This window comes from Pelophylax lessonae (assembly GCF_965119305.1).
Source record: "Pelophylax lessonae genome assembly, chromosome: 12".
Taxonomy (NCBI): Eukaryota; Metazoa; Chordata; class Amphibia; order Anura; family Ranidae; genus Pelophylax; species Pelophylax lessonae.
In genome coordinates, this window is record NC_138779.1 from 24529394 (window position 1) to 24543944 (window position 14551).

The following is a 14551-nucleotide window of genomic DNA, read 5'->3' on the forward strand; positions in this document are numbered from 1 at the left end:
CGCTTGTGTTTACACAGGCGGGCGGATCTCCACACTAGATCCCCGACGATCGCTGCTCCTCCCCTGGCCCGACTCCCGCTGTGAATGAAAACAGCGGGAGCGCGCCTGCGGCGGTGCGCGAGCGCCGCCTACAGGGGAGGAGTCTGATGACGTAGGTCTACGTCGTCAGACGGGAACGAGCCACTTTGCCGCAGTACTATTACAGTACTTAGCGGTAAAGTGGCTAAAGACCTGGAAAAAAAAAAAAAAAGCACCTGTCACCTTGTCCTGATGAAAGTCTACAGTGGATTGACTTGCTGCCATTTGGGATGGCGTTATGAGGGGCAAAACCAAATCATCACTGACTGTGGAAACTTCACACACTGGACTTCATGCAACTTGGATTTTGTGCCTCTCCACTCTTCCTCCAGACTCTGGGACCTTGATTTCCAAATGAAATGCAACATTTTCCCCAGTCAGTGATGATTTGGGGAGCCATGTCATCTGCTGTTTTTGGTCTACTGTGTTTTATCAGGTCCAAAGTCAGCGCAGCCCTCTAGCAGGAAATTCTAGAGCACTTCATGCTTCCCTCTGCTGACCAGCTTTATGGAGATGCTGGTTTCATTTTCCAGTAGGACTTGGCACCGCCCACACTGCCAAAACTACCAATACCTGGTTTAATGATTATGGTATCACTGTGCTTGATGATGCGGTGTGCAGTGTGAACCAGAGCTTATAGCCCTGCTTTGTATCGTCAGCAAACACTGAGATTGTACTACGACCTCTATATCATTTATGAACAAATTTAGCAAGATTGGTCCCAGGACAGAGCCTTGTGGCACTTTTCCACTGCAAGTACCGACTCGGCTCCACTCGGCCCTGCTTGGTACCGCATGGTACGGTGTTGGAAAAGTTCGGTACGGATCGGTACGGTTTGCTTTTCCACTAAAGTAAAGTGGGTGGGATAACAACGATTCTCTGACCAATCAGTGGCTAGTAGTGACAAACAGTCAAGGCTGCATGCAAAGGATTGTGGGATATGGTATTGGTACGGCCCTCTTGGAACCACAACCGAGGTGGTACTGTTTAAGCGAGCCGTACCGTTCGGTTCCATGTAGTGGAAAAGCGCCACCGTACCGTACCGAACCGTTCCAACACCGTACCATGCGGTACCATGCAGTAGAAAAGCGCAAAAGCGAGCCGAACCGTTCGGTTCCATGCAGTGGAAAAGCGCCGAGTACTCCCCTTAAAACTTCTAATCATCAAATTTTTTTTACAATTTGATGACAGTGTGTCCAGCTAAAAGTGGTTCTAAAGGTAGAAGATTTTTTAGCCTTAACAAATTCTTTGCAATAAAGTAAAAAGCATTCTGTGTGTAGCTCCCCCACCCCTTATACTTACCTGAGCCCAATCTCGATCCAGCGATGTGCCCGGGAGCAGTGGCTCTCTTGGCTCTCTCTACTTACTGGAGATCAAGGCAACAGCATCAAATCACAGCCAGTGAGGAGAGAGAGAGCGTAGGGCGGGTCCGAACCATGCTCTGTGTGTCAATGAACACACAGAGCGTGGCTCAGGAGCTAGCCCGCATGAGTGCCCCCAAAATAAGCAGCTGGCTACGGGGGCACTCAGAAGAGAGGAGGAGCCAGGAACGCCAGAAGGGAACGGGAGAAGAGGAGGAGCAGGGCTGCTCTGTGCAAAACCATTGCACAGAGCAGATAATTATTTAAAAAAAATTCATTTAGAATCATTTTAACAAAAAAAGAAAAGAAAAACAACTGTGCCAAACTTCCTTCCACATTCACCTTCGCACTGTTCAACCACTGGCATTAATGGAAATAGGTCCTGTGTAAGTTTCTCTTGCTGCCCACACATGACAGCATTGGGCCAATCATCAAGTACCCGTGCTGTCACATGGGAAGAAAAGTATAGAGTCATATGTGCCCCCCATACCTGGAAGTTCCTTCTTTTACGGTAACCAAAAAGAACAGTGGAGGAGCAAAGGTAAGGAGAATATGAGCTTCTGGGGGTTAGGGGAATTAGGTAAACCTGTTGTCCAGCATGGAGTAAAGCCAAAGGTTCATTTAAAGGGGCTGAAGACTCTTGTTTTTTTTTTTAATAAAAATAACAAACATGTGGATACTTACCTGCTCTGTGCAATGCTTTTGCACGAGCAGCCCAGATCCTCTTCTTCTGGGGGGCTCTGCTGACACTCCAGACCCCTCCTCTTCATCTGGTGTCCCTCCACGGAAAGCTGCGTTCCATGGGGGCACCCGTGCGGCAGCTCACTCCCGAGTCCCGCTGCTGCGTCCATTAACACAGACAGCAGGAATCGGCCCTGCCCCCCCCCCCTGCGTCACTGGATTTGATTGACAGCAGCAGGAGCCAATGGCTCCTGCTGCTGTGAATCTGTCCAATCTGCTGCAGCCGCTGCACTCGTGCACATCGCTGGATCGGATCAGGCTCAGGTAAGAAAAAGGGAGATTTGGGGGGAGCTGCGGCACAAAGGTCGTGCACATCGCTGGATCGGATTGAGCTCAGGTAAGAAAAAGGGGGATTTGGGGGGAGCTGCGGCACAAAGGTCGTGCACATCGCTGGATCGGATCGGGCTGAGGTAAGAAAAAGGGGGATTTGGGGGGAGTGGCGGCACAAAGGTCGTGCACATCGCTGGATCGGATCGAGCTCAGGTAAGAAAAAGGGGGATTTGGGGGGAAAGGCGGCACAAAGGTCATGCACATTGCTGGATCGGATCGGGCTCAGGTAAGAATACATTAAGGTGAAAAACCTTGAGGCATTACAACTACTTTAAAGGCCTGTAAACGATGCACTGGGTGAGATACATCTATAAGAGGTTTAAAAATGAACTGATGTTTAGACACACACTGTGGCACATCTGAGATCAGGCCTGACTTTGCCAAAGAGCTACACTGTGGGCCATTAGAAATAAAGGGCAGCATTGTGCGTATCTGTGTGGTGCTGAACTCCATACTGCCAGCTGAGTCAACAGAAATGAAGTCCAGCAAAAAGCAACACATCGAGTCCGAGTCACCCATTATATCACGCATGTCACTACATACTGTCTAGTGTGAACAAGCTGCAAGCAATGTACAGAACACTTACCGTAGTGTGAGACCAGTATGAATAATCAAAGCTGAAACTTTTTGCTGGTTCTTTAGGATTCTTTGGGTTAATAATACCTAGAAGAGAATGGAAAAAGGAAATTAATCACCTTTGCCAGTAAGGGGGTCAGGACTAGCATCTGCAAAGTAGATATTATACATCTAATATGCAATAATGGCACTGTTAAAGTATAACTCCACTTTTGTTGGGGGAAAAAAAAAAAAAAAAACTTTCCCCTCTGGGTTATCTATGCACATTGGAGGGATTTTAACAAACTTTGTTGCAGATTTCTACCTTTTGTTATTCCGAATAGCTGTTTGTTTTTTCCATTTGCAAAATGAAGATGAATGGGAGTGACTTTATAATTATCAATCACCTGCTGCACCTGCATGGCTCTAATGAGGAAAGAAGCAGGGACTGCATTTCTTCAGACAATATTTTACTTTGGGAGTATCTCACTAAAAATTAAATTTTTGGTGCAGGGGATGCCCAAAATCTGACTTGTATCTTAGTGCAGACTTCTTGGAAAATCAGTGAGCCAAACACACAAGCAGGAAATTACATATCTGGGTGGCATTCTATATACCATCTGTGTACAGAACACCTCCAGGTTGCTATATTGCATTTTACAGAAAATTACAGAACTGCAGATTAAAAAGGGAAAGTCATTTTTAACAACATTCAATCACAATATGAGTTTTGTCGCAATAGTACAGTATATATTACTTTTTTTTCTATTTGCAAACTTTTTTTTAACCCCCCCAGTAAAGTGGAGTTACCCTTTAAAACTCCCGCCCCCAACCCCCACCAATTTCCATTGGCCTGAAGGAATATCACTTTCCCTGGAGATGTAACCTAGATGACTTCACCTGCAGAGCCACCGAGAGGGGGAAAAGAATCCCAGATATAACTTGAAATTCACTAAAAGTTTTCATTTTAAGGAATTGAAAAAATACACTTTGGTGAGCAAAATGCAGAAGTGCCCAGCAACCAATGACTAATGACCTTACCGTGATCTGGGTGTCATGGGTTGCTACAAATCATCACCCTGTGCACATTGTTATGGGACCAGGAACAGCCAGGCATGCAGGGCAGGGCAGTCCTACTGGAAACCTGGTTTTAACTTTCAGCAGCCAGGGGAAAGAGGGATTGAGAAGAAAAGAGAGATATAAGAGTAAACCGGTTACTTGGAATGAGCAAAGCATGGGCTGGCTTTACCCTTTGCTGGCAAACTTCCACCCCTACTTGGTAGAGCCCTCTTCTCTTCCGGTCTTCTATCTGTATATGCTATGCCAACTGAAACCCCTTTATTATTTGAATCACATAAATTTATGACCATCCACCTAATATTGAGTCGGTCCCCCTTTTGACACTCAAACAGCCCTGACCCATCGAGGCATGGGCACCACTACACCTCCGATGGTACGCTGTGGTATCCGGCACCAAGCTGTCACTAGCAGATCCTTTAAGTCCTGTAAGTTGCGAGTTGGGACCTCCAATCCAATTGGATTGAATTTGTTTTTCCAGTATATCCCACAGATGCTCGGTTGGATTGGGATCTGAAGAATTTGGAGGCCAAGTCAAAACCTCAAACTCGTTGTGTTCCTCAAACGATTTTTGCAGTGTGACAGGGTGCATTATTCTGATGAGAGATCACTGCTATCAGGGAATACCGTTTCCCTGAAGAAGTGTACTTGGTCACCAACAATGTTTAGGTAGGTGGTACGTGTCAAGGAACATCCACATGAATGGCAGGAGCCAAAGTTTCCCAGCAGAACATTGACCAAAGCATCACACTGCCTCCTCCGGCTTGCCTTCTTCCCATACTGCATTCTCCTACTATCTCTTCTCCAGGTAAGTGACGCACACGCAGCCGGCCATCCACATGATGTAAAAAAAAAAACATGATTCATCAGACCAGGCCACCTCCTTCTATTGCTCCGTGGTCCATTTCTGATGTTCACGAGCCCATTGTAGGCACTTTTGGCTGTGGACATGAGTCAGCATGGTCACCCTGACCGGTCTGCAGCTACAGGTGATCCCCGGGTTACAAACATCCAACTTACAAACGACTCCTACTTACAAACGGAGGGAGACAACAGGAAGTGAAGAGAAATCTCCCCCTAGGAAGGGAAATTCTCTCCTAGAAGAGTTATCATGGGAAAAAGGTGTCCCCACTGAAGCTTAAAGAGGTTGTAAACCCTCTCTTAGAACTTGTACCTATAGGTGAGCCTTTAATAAGGCTCACCTATAGGTACTGTAAATATCTCCTAAACTTGCAATGTTTCGGACATATTTACTTTTATTGCAGCAGATGACGTCACCGGCGCATGCGCTCTGAAGGAACGGCCACCCGTGCCGTTCCTTAAGAGCCCTGTGCCGTGAACGGAGGCTCCTGTGCACATGCACGGGAGTGATGTAATCGCGCCTCTAGCCAATCAGATGGCCGGAGGAAGCGAACCAGGAAGGAGGACGGCCGAACATGTCGGCCGTCCTGTCGCTGAGCGGGCGGCACTGCGGGGGCTTTGTTCTAAGGTAAGTATTTCATGCGATGCACACTAGCTAATTATGCTTTAGTCTTACAGGGTTTTTCTTTTTTTGGTGTATTTACTTTCTCTTTAATCACTAATCCTTGTTGTCACAACAACCCAAAATTCTCAAAATCCAGTTGTCATAGACAGAAAGTGAGGGGAAATCTTCTGAACAGGGGCACAGACAGCAAAACAAATGGTACAGGGGTGTTACCCTTCCCTATGCTATCCCAAAAACTTAAAAATTATTCTTTTGGCTGGAGCTACACTTAAAAAAATTTACCTGTTTTAACTAACAAACAAATTCGACTTAAAGAGGAAGTAAACACACTTAAAAAAAACGAGAAAAAAAAAAGCCCTGTAAAGAGAAAGGCATATTGAGCTAGTATGCATCGCATACTAGCTCATTATGAAGTACTTACCTTGAAACGAGGCCCCCGCCGTGCCGCCCCCTCAGCGACAGAACGGCTGACATGTCCGGCCGTCCTGCTTCCGGGTTCGCGTCCTCCGGCCATCTGATTGGCCGGAGGCGCGATTACATCACTCCCGCGCGTGCGCCGCCGTTCATGGCATAGGACTCTGAAGGAACGGCACGGGTGGCCGTTCCTTCAGAGCGCATGCGCCGATGACGTCATCGGCAGTATGCACTCTAAATATCTCCTAAACGGTGCAAGTTTAGGAGATATTTATAGCACCTATAGGTAAGCATTAATATAGGCTTACCTATAGGTAAAAGTTTGTGAAGTGGGTTTACAACCTCTTTAAGAACAAACTTACAGCCCCTATCTTGCTTGTAACCCGGGGACTGCCTGTACTCAGCTCTATATACAGCACACTGCGATGGCCATTTTTTCTCCTTTGAACACATCAACTTCAGAAACAACATGTTCACTTGCTGCCTAATATATCCCACTGACTATTAGATGTCACTGTAAGGAGATAATCAATGTTACCCACTTAACCGGTCAGTGGTCATAAAGCTATGGCTGATGGGTGTATAGTGAAATATATTTCTTCAAGAATACAATTACTACTGCAATGCAGAACATGATATAGACCAGGAAGTCATAAATTGTGTAAGCTCCTTTTATAGATCCGGCTCATAGCACACAGTGCCCAGCACTAATCCCTGCTACCAATGTGAAAGTCGGCACAGGTGAGAGCAGGCGCTGTACAAAGGCCGCACACACCCCGCCTGCCACCTGGTACACCCTGAGCTTCCTAGCAGATGTCAAGGCCTTGTGATTCCCGGGAACTCTCAGCTCCACCAGAAATAGCCGTACTTGCCAAACTGCTGCACTATTTCAGACTCTGCTGCCCTTTTAGGCGTCCGATGTGTGACAGAACAAGCGAGGAAGTCAAAGCAGTCAGAAAAGAAGAGCTGAGGCCTGCGTTTTCCATTGCAGGTTCTCCAGAGTTATCTGTGATTTTATTAATAGTACATGTTACTTGCACCCTCCGATGTGAGCCACTTACCCTGAGCTGACAGGCCGCTCTGCCCAATATTCTGCCACTCCCTGTGGATGACGATGTTTAAAGTGACACTAAACTCTAGTTTAAAAAAATATATTCTAATAGATTATGTAATATTAAAGTATTTGTAAACCTCAGACATGAAATATGAACAAAGCATATCCTTCTATAGTGTGTACATAGTGTCATTTCTGTCTGCTGCCTCCTTCCTCTGCTAACAGCATGATTTACTGCTGACAAGTTTTAATGACACCAAGAAAACAAAGATGACAGGATAGCGATCTCCAGCACACAGCCTGTGATTGACAGCCTCAGCTCCGTTCCTGTGTGATGTGGGGGGGGGGGGTCCCTTCTCTCCCATCAGCTCTCACTGGGCTTTACAAAGTGTAACTTCAGCTCCTGGCTCCCTGCTTTCTGGAACCTCAGGCAAGCTGTTTAACCACTTCTGGACTGGAAGGTTTTGCCCCCTTAATGACCAGGCCATTTTTGGGACTTGGCATTGCGTTAAAGTTGCGCGGTTGTGTCACACTGTACCCAAATGTCCTTTTTTCCCCCACAAATAGAGCTTTCTTTTGGTGGTATTTGATCACCTCTGCGATTTTTATTTTTTGCGCTATAAACAAAAAAGTGCGACAATTCTGAAAAAAAAAAAACAATATTTTTCACATTCTGCTACATAACATTCCCAAAAAAAAATTAAAAAATCAAAATTTGTCATCATTTTAGGCCAATTTGTATTCTGCTACAAAAAAAAAAAAAAAAAATCACAATAAGCGTATTTTGAGTGGTTTGCGCAAAAGTTATCAGGTCTACAAACTAGGGGAAAGATTTATTTAATTTTTATTTTATTATTTTTTTATTTTACTAGTAATGGCGGCGATCAGCGATTTTTAGCGGGACTGCGACATTGCAGCGGACAGATCGGACCCCTAACTGACATTTTTGTGGGTACTAGGGACATTACTACAGTAATCAGTGCTAAAAATATGCACTGTCACTGCAGGGAAGGGGTTACCCTAGTGGGTGATCGAAAGGTTAAATGTGAGCCTAGGGGGGTGTTTACTAACTGTGGGGGGTGGCTTGTGAAATGACCATAGAGACCTGTGATCCTATATAGAAGGATCACGGGCACTCTGTGATCATTCCAGGGAGAAGAACGATCAGCTGTGTTTACAACAGCTGACCGTCCTTCTCTCTCAGCAGGGAGCGATCGCAGGTGTCCAGCGGCAATCGTGGCCACTGGCCCATGCATCGACATCCCTGCTGCCTAGTGGGGGCGGGAGCGCCCCCAACACCAAGCGTGCAACCGACGTAGGGCTACGTCAGTTCGCGCAGGTTGGCCAGCCTACCGCAGTAAATGCGGAGCGGTCCGGAAGCAGTTAAATTCTAGACTTTGAACTAATGGAGAGAAGAAAACACTGAGAAAAATGAAAGGTGTTCTGTGAATGGCTCCCCTGCTGTATTTGCAACCCAGTGTGTTCAGAAAGCAGCAGGGAAGTTGCTTGGCACAGGACCTGGAAGAGAGCGGTAATCACTACTACTACTATAGTCACTACAGAGACTACTACAGTGATTTCCAGCTTACACGGCGATCTCACAGGAATGATATATCACGTTGCCGACCGCCCTATAGCAGATTTATTGCTACAGAACGGCTGTCCAGTGCAGAATCACGTATATTTATGTGATTCTATACTAATTGGTAGGGGACACGTGCACGCGCGACCACTGCTGTGATTAGTCATCAAAGGGTGCCAGCCAATGGATGTCTGCCGGCACCTGCTGATCAGCGAAGAAACACACTTGAAGGAGCTCTGCAGATGTTAACAATGTCGAGCTCCGTCCTGTCAGCGGGGATGTGCTGAATTTTGTTTCCCTGCAAAGCTCATCCTTTAATAAAAGCTGCACACTGTATACACAAAAACAATGGCTACGCAAACATTTAACCCTTTGATCTCCCTAGATGTTTAACCCCTTCCCAGCCAGTGTCATTAGTACAGTGACAGTGCATATTTTTGAGCACTGATCACTTGATTAGTGTCACTGGTCCCCAAAAAGTGCAAAAAAAAGTCAGTTAGTGTCAGTTTATCTGCCGCAATACCGTCGCCATTACTACCATAAAAAATAAATAAAAATTCCAGTATATTTCCCCTAGTTTGTAGACTCTATAACTTTTGTGCAAACCAATCAATATACGCTTATTGGGTTTTTTTTTTTGTGTCAAAACATGTAGCAGAATACATAATGGCCTAAATTGATGAATAAATTTGTTTTTATTTTTTTATTAGGTATGTTTTAGACTCAGTTCACATTAGCGCAACTTGTCAGACGACTTGTCAGCCTGACAAGTCGCGCTCCCTCGCGGTCCATTGACCACTACAGGACCCGTTCTAATAGGAGCGACACTTAGAAAAAGGGTCCTGTACTATTTTGGGGTCGACCTCGGAGCGACTTGCATAGACTTCCATTATGTGAAGTCCCTGCAAGTCGCTCCGAAGTCGTGGTGCACGGGACTGACAAGTCGCCTCCCGAAGTAGTAAGGAGTCGCGTCGCGCTAATGTGAACCGGCTCTAATAGCAGAAATTTAAATATATTGTTACAAATAACCAAGTCCCCTGCCCTGCCAGACAGCCTGTGTGATAGAGCTGTGCAGATTTTAAGACTGGATGGATATAAATACAAATCCTTTCCTATTGGATAGAAATACAAATCCATTCCTATGTAATCCAGTTCCCTTCTATAGATTTCATCTGTTTGCCTGGAGTTTAGCTTTAAAGGCAAGTATTGTGCCTTTTGGATGGATACTGAATCTGACATTATGAAAGACAGGAATACAGAACAACCTTCGGGTCCAATTATGTCCAACAAAGAACTACAGAACATTTCCCGATACATGCACTGTGAATGCACCAAAAAAAAAAAAAAAAAGATGGTAACATTGTTATAACGTAATTCTCCTTATAGACTCAGCTAATGATTGGAGATGTAAAAACAATATTATCTAGGTAATGCCTAAAGAATCCCATAGACCTGACCAAACAAGTGTCATTAGTCCTATTTTTATCTGCAAAAAAGATTTGCAGTTCTGACAATCCACAATCCTCTACCGCGCTATATAACCAGGATGTTCATTGTAGTGTTCCCTGGTTCAGTCTTCCTGCTTCCTGGCTCTCCTCTGCGGGTGCCTGGTCCTGCATTGTACAGGATGACGTCAGGAAGCTGCGACCAGGCAGATGGGAAAAGGCTTCAAGAAACCAGAGCCTGGACAAGGGATGGGCAGGAGGGACGACTGCCCTGGGCCCTGTGATATCAAATAAAGTTTGGGGGGGGGGGGCACCGCAAGGAGATTGGAGGGGATGATCTGTGTTAGGAGGGGGAATGTGGGAGGCGGCAGGGGGAAAGCATTGTTCTAGGAGGGGAAATTTGTTCAAGGAGGGGTGCTAGGAGTGGTGATTTAGGGGGATTTGTGTTTGGAGGGGGAAGAAGACTTCGGCCTGGAGAGGGGATTGGGGGGGGGGATGCTAGAAGAGGTAATATGGAACAGAGGGGGAGGGGAATTGTTCTAGGCGGGGACATTTCTTTTTTCTGAGGGGGGAGGGGGGAATTAGTGCTAGTAGGGATGAATGGGGGGTATTTGTGCTAGGAGGAGACATTTGGGAAGGGTGGGATTTGTGCTAGGAGGGGGATTGTGGTGGAAATTTGTGCTGGGAGGGGGGATTGGGACAGTATTTGTGCTGGGAGGGGGAACAGGAGTGGGAAGGAGAGGATGTGTTCTAGGAGAGGAAATTTGAGGGGGAAAGGATTTGTGCTAGGAGTGGTGATTTTTTTTGAGGGGGGGGGATTCATACTAGTAGGGATGAATGGGGGGTATTTGTGCTAGGAGAAGGGATTGGGGAGGAATTTGTGCTGGGAGGGGGGATTGGGACAGTATTTGTGATGGGAGGGGGAACAGGAGTGGGGAGGAGAGGATGTGTACTAGGAGAGGAAATTTGAGGGGGAAAGGATTTGTGCTAGGAGTGGTGATTTTTTTTTGAGGGGGGGGGGGATTCATACTAGCAGGGATGAATGGGGGGGTATTTGTGCTAGGAGAGGGGATTGGGGAGGAATTTGTGCTGGGAGGGGGGGATTTGGAGTGGAGAGCTAGGATTTTTTCTAGGAGGGGAAATTTGAAGGGTAGAGCATTTGTGCTGGGGGGGGGGGGGGGTTTGGGGGCAAAGGGGGGATTTCAGCAGGGGGGGGGGGGAAATTTGTATTGGGAGGAGGGGGCATTTATCCTTTAGGGGGTAAGCATGCAGATTCATGCTCATTTCTTAGGGGGGATTTTTATGATGACCCATAATGCTCAAACATCTTGGGGGGGGGGCGGCGCAGTTTGGCATGTTCGCCCCGGGTTTCTGGATAACCTTCTCCTGGCGCTGCAAGGGACCAGTCGCTCGAAGAGGAGGAAGCCTGCTCCAGTGTGGAATAAGGCAAGTATATCACCTAATCCAGGAGTTCCCAAGCTGCATCTGAGTGGGGCGCCGGCGGATAAAGAGCGGTCAGAGCTGCCCAGGCATCGGCAGCAGCGCACTGTATTACGAGCAGGCAGGCGGGCCTTGAGCTCCACTCACGCTCCGACATCGCCCCTTGCCATGTGCGCTGTTCTGTACGGGAGTCGGCCGTTATCAGAGTGCAGTGCATCGCAACGGAGCTGAGTGCCAGGACCAGTCGCCAGGTAGGCCAGACACTGCTTGATGGCTTATTTTAGGCCTGGTTGGTGACCCACATTTGCACAGGCATAGCAGCCCATTGATTTGAATGGGCTGCTATGCCTGCGTTTTCTGCTAAAAAAAGGTGCATGCAGCATTTTAAAAAATCCAGTGGCCGTGAAATCCATCCTGCTTTTGCACCATGCGACTTACCTGCAGTTCCTGCACATGCAAACTGTGTTTTTAAATGCTGGGCCCACGTATATAAAAATGCAGAAAGCTTGCCAGTGCAGGAACTGCAGGTAAGTCGCATGGTGCAAAAGCCGGATGGATTGCACGGCCACTGCATTTTCTTAAATGCTGGGCCCACATATTAAAAACACAGAAAGCTTGCCAGTGCAGGAACTGCAAGTAAGTCCCATAGTGCAAAAGCAGGATGGATTTCAGGGCCACTGGATTTTTTAAAATGCTGCATGCACCTTTTTTTCTGCGGAAAATGAGGGCATAGCAGCCCATTCAAATCAATGGGCTGCTATGCCTGTGCAAATGTGGGCCGCCAACCCGCATACATGTGAACCAGGTCTCGGCCCAAAAAAGTTTGGGATGCCCTGACCTAATCTATCATCCCCTAAGCAAAATGAGAAGTTAACCCTTTGATGTAGGGAGGAGGACCTATTGCACGTGCAAATCTTTTTTTTAATTTTCTACAGTAGTTCAGCTTTAATAAATAAAAGTCAATATAAAAGAGCCCGGGTGACCTGTTGCTGATCAGGCCTGGCACAGCAGGAAAGCCTGACACAGATGCAGGGTATAAATAGCAGTAGTATGGAGAAGCTCGGTTACCAGGCAGCAGGCCCCCCTCCCCTGGGGACGGTGGTGGTGGTGGTGGTAGCAGCTGCAGATCTAGGGATAGAAAGGATTAGGGATAATGGTGACTCACTCTGAACATTCTGTTTCTCAGAGAGAGGAGAGTAGGATTCCTGGTGCCCAGTACACACAAGCACTCCTTCCGTCTGACTCACAGCTCCGGCTACAGCGGGCACTGTCTGCCCACATCCATGGGCTGATCTGCTAATTAAACCAATTGTCATTTATACCATACAACACTACAAAGGACACCGGTGTTGTCATAAGCTGCTCTACAACACCATTCACTCCTCTGCAGGTGTCCGGTACTTACATACAATTCAGAGCCAATTAAAAAGATCTGCAGTGGGTGTTATAAGCATTTAAAATTATGAAACCTATCCAGTCAGCTGGAGAGACTAAAGAGGGAGGGGGGGTGGGGGGGGGGTGGCGGAATAAAGCGTCATAAGCCCCGAGTTCCCCGTTCAATCACTCAATGGCCCACTGGCACGGTTATAATCTTGACTCGTCCAGTAAAAGGTCAGCGTGTTTGTAACCTTATTATTGTCTTTGTCAGATTTACCTTCTTACTGATCACTTTCTATTTGTATTAGAAACATTCTAAAACCTGGACTAGATCTTCTGTGTGCTTTGTGTGTAACAAACCGATTGTACAATCTCCTTTACGCTACATTTGATTAAGGCTAGACTGACATATATACAGCTCTGCGAGCCGTGTTTCTCGCAGGCTGCCGTGTCTCCTGAAACGCAGGGAAAAGGTCCCTACAGCATATTTTGGCACTTTTCCACTGCAAGTACTGGCTCGGCCCTGCTTGGCCCAGTTTGCTTTTCCACTGCTTGGTACCGCATGGTACGGTGTTGGAACGGTTCGGTATGGTATGGTTTGCTTTTCCACTAAAGTAGCACTAAAGTTAAGTGGGTGGGATTCTCTGACCAATCAGTGGCTAGTAGTGACTGCATGCAAAGGATTGTGGGATATGGTACCGGTATGGTACCTCTTGGAACCACAATCGAGGTGGTACTGTTTTTGAGAGCCGTACCGTTCCGTTCCATGCAGTGGAAAAGCGCCGCCGTACCGTACCGTACCGAACCGTTCCTACACCGTACTATGCGGTACCAGCACTGGAAAAGCACAAAAGCGAGCCAAACCGTTCGGTTCCATGCAGTGGAAAAGTGCCTATAGAAATCGCAAGTGCAGTGGAGTGACTTCCAGTACAAGCGGGATGCCATTAGGATTAATGGCACCCGCACGCATCCAGTGTGTTTTTCTGTGTAGGTGGTTGCGGCTGCAGGAACAGGTGTGAACTCGCAGCGTGAACCACCCACATAGATGCGAACCTAGCCTAAGGCTGGTGCAAATTGTAGTGTAGCACCCTCCTAGGTAGGTGCTAGGTAAAAGCATCTTATGCTCCTTATCAGGGGAGCCTGATCTGTTAGGTTGCCTGTTGCATGTTTCCAGGTGTGATTCACTGGGTCTAAGGGAGTGTCCCCACTGCATCCAATAGGGGGAGCATGTTGGACAGTGGAGGAAACCTAGCCAGTGACACATTGGCTTTTGTGAGAGTCCCAGTGGGAGGGCACTCTTGCAGTGCATGCTGGGATTGCTCATAAAGCCTGGGGGAACATGTGACAGGGTGTCTTTGGCGGGAAGCAGAGTCCCAGGAGGAGGTGGACGGCTGTCTCTCCTCCTGTTGCATGGGGAAAGTGGTCTTGGGCAGTCAGGCTAGTGAACCAGGTGTGGGGCTGAGCTGCAGAGGATCCAGTGAAGCTGACAGTGGAGCTGCTGGCAGAGTCTTTTCGAGAAAAGCAGTGTCCGTGAGCAGCAGGGGACTTGCCAGGAAGGGGGACCACTCCACTGAAGTCAGAGGATCAAGGGGTCAGCTCACACAGAGTGTC

The 14551-nt window shown here is 47.2% G+C and overlaps 1 protein-coding gene across 16 annotated transcripts in view; it reads right to left on the reverse strand.

Moving 5' to 3' along the window:
* Nucleotides 1–14551, reverse strand: part of KIF1B (kinesin family member 1B) — a gene marked incomplete at its 3' end in the record, with an annotated part of 308482 nt that overhangs the window by 180210 nt on the left and 113721 nt on the right. For all 16 annotated transcript variants that reach the window (XM_082274494.1, XM_082274493.1, XM_082274505.1 and 13 more), the window contains exon 3: nucleotides 3097–3173. In XM_082274494.1, coding sequence (XP_082130620.1) covers nucleotides 3097–3173 — 77 coding nt within the window. The remainder of the gene's footprint in view (nucleotides 1–3096; nucleotides 3174–14551) is intronic.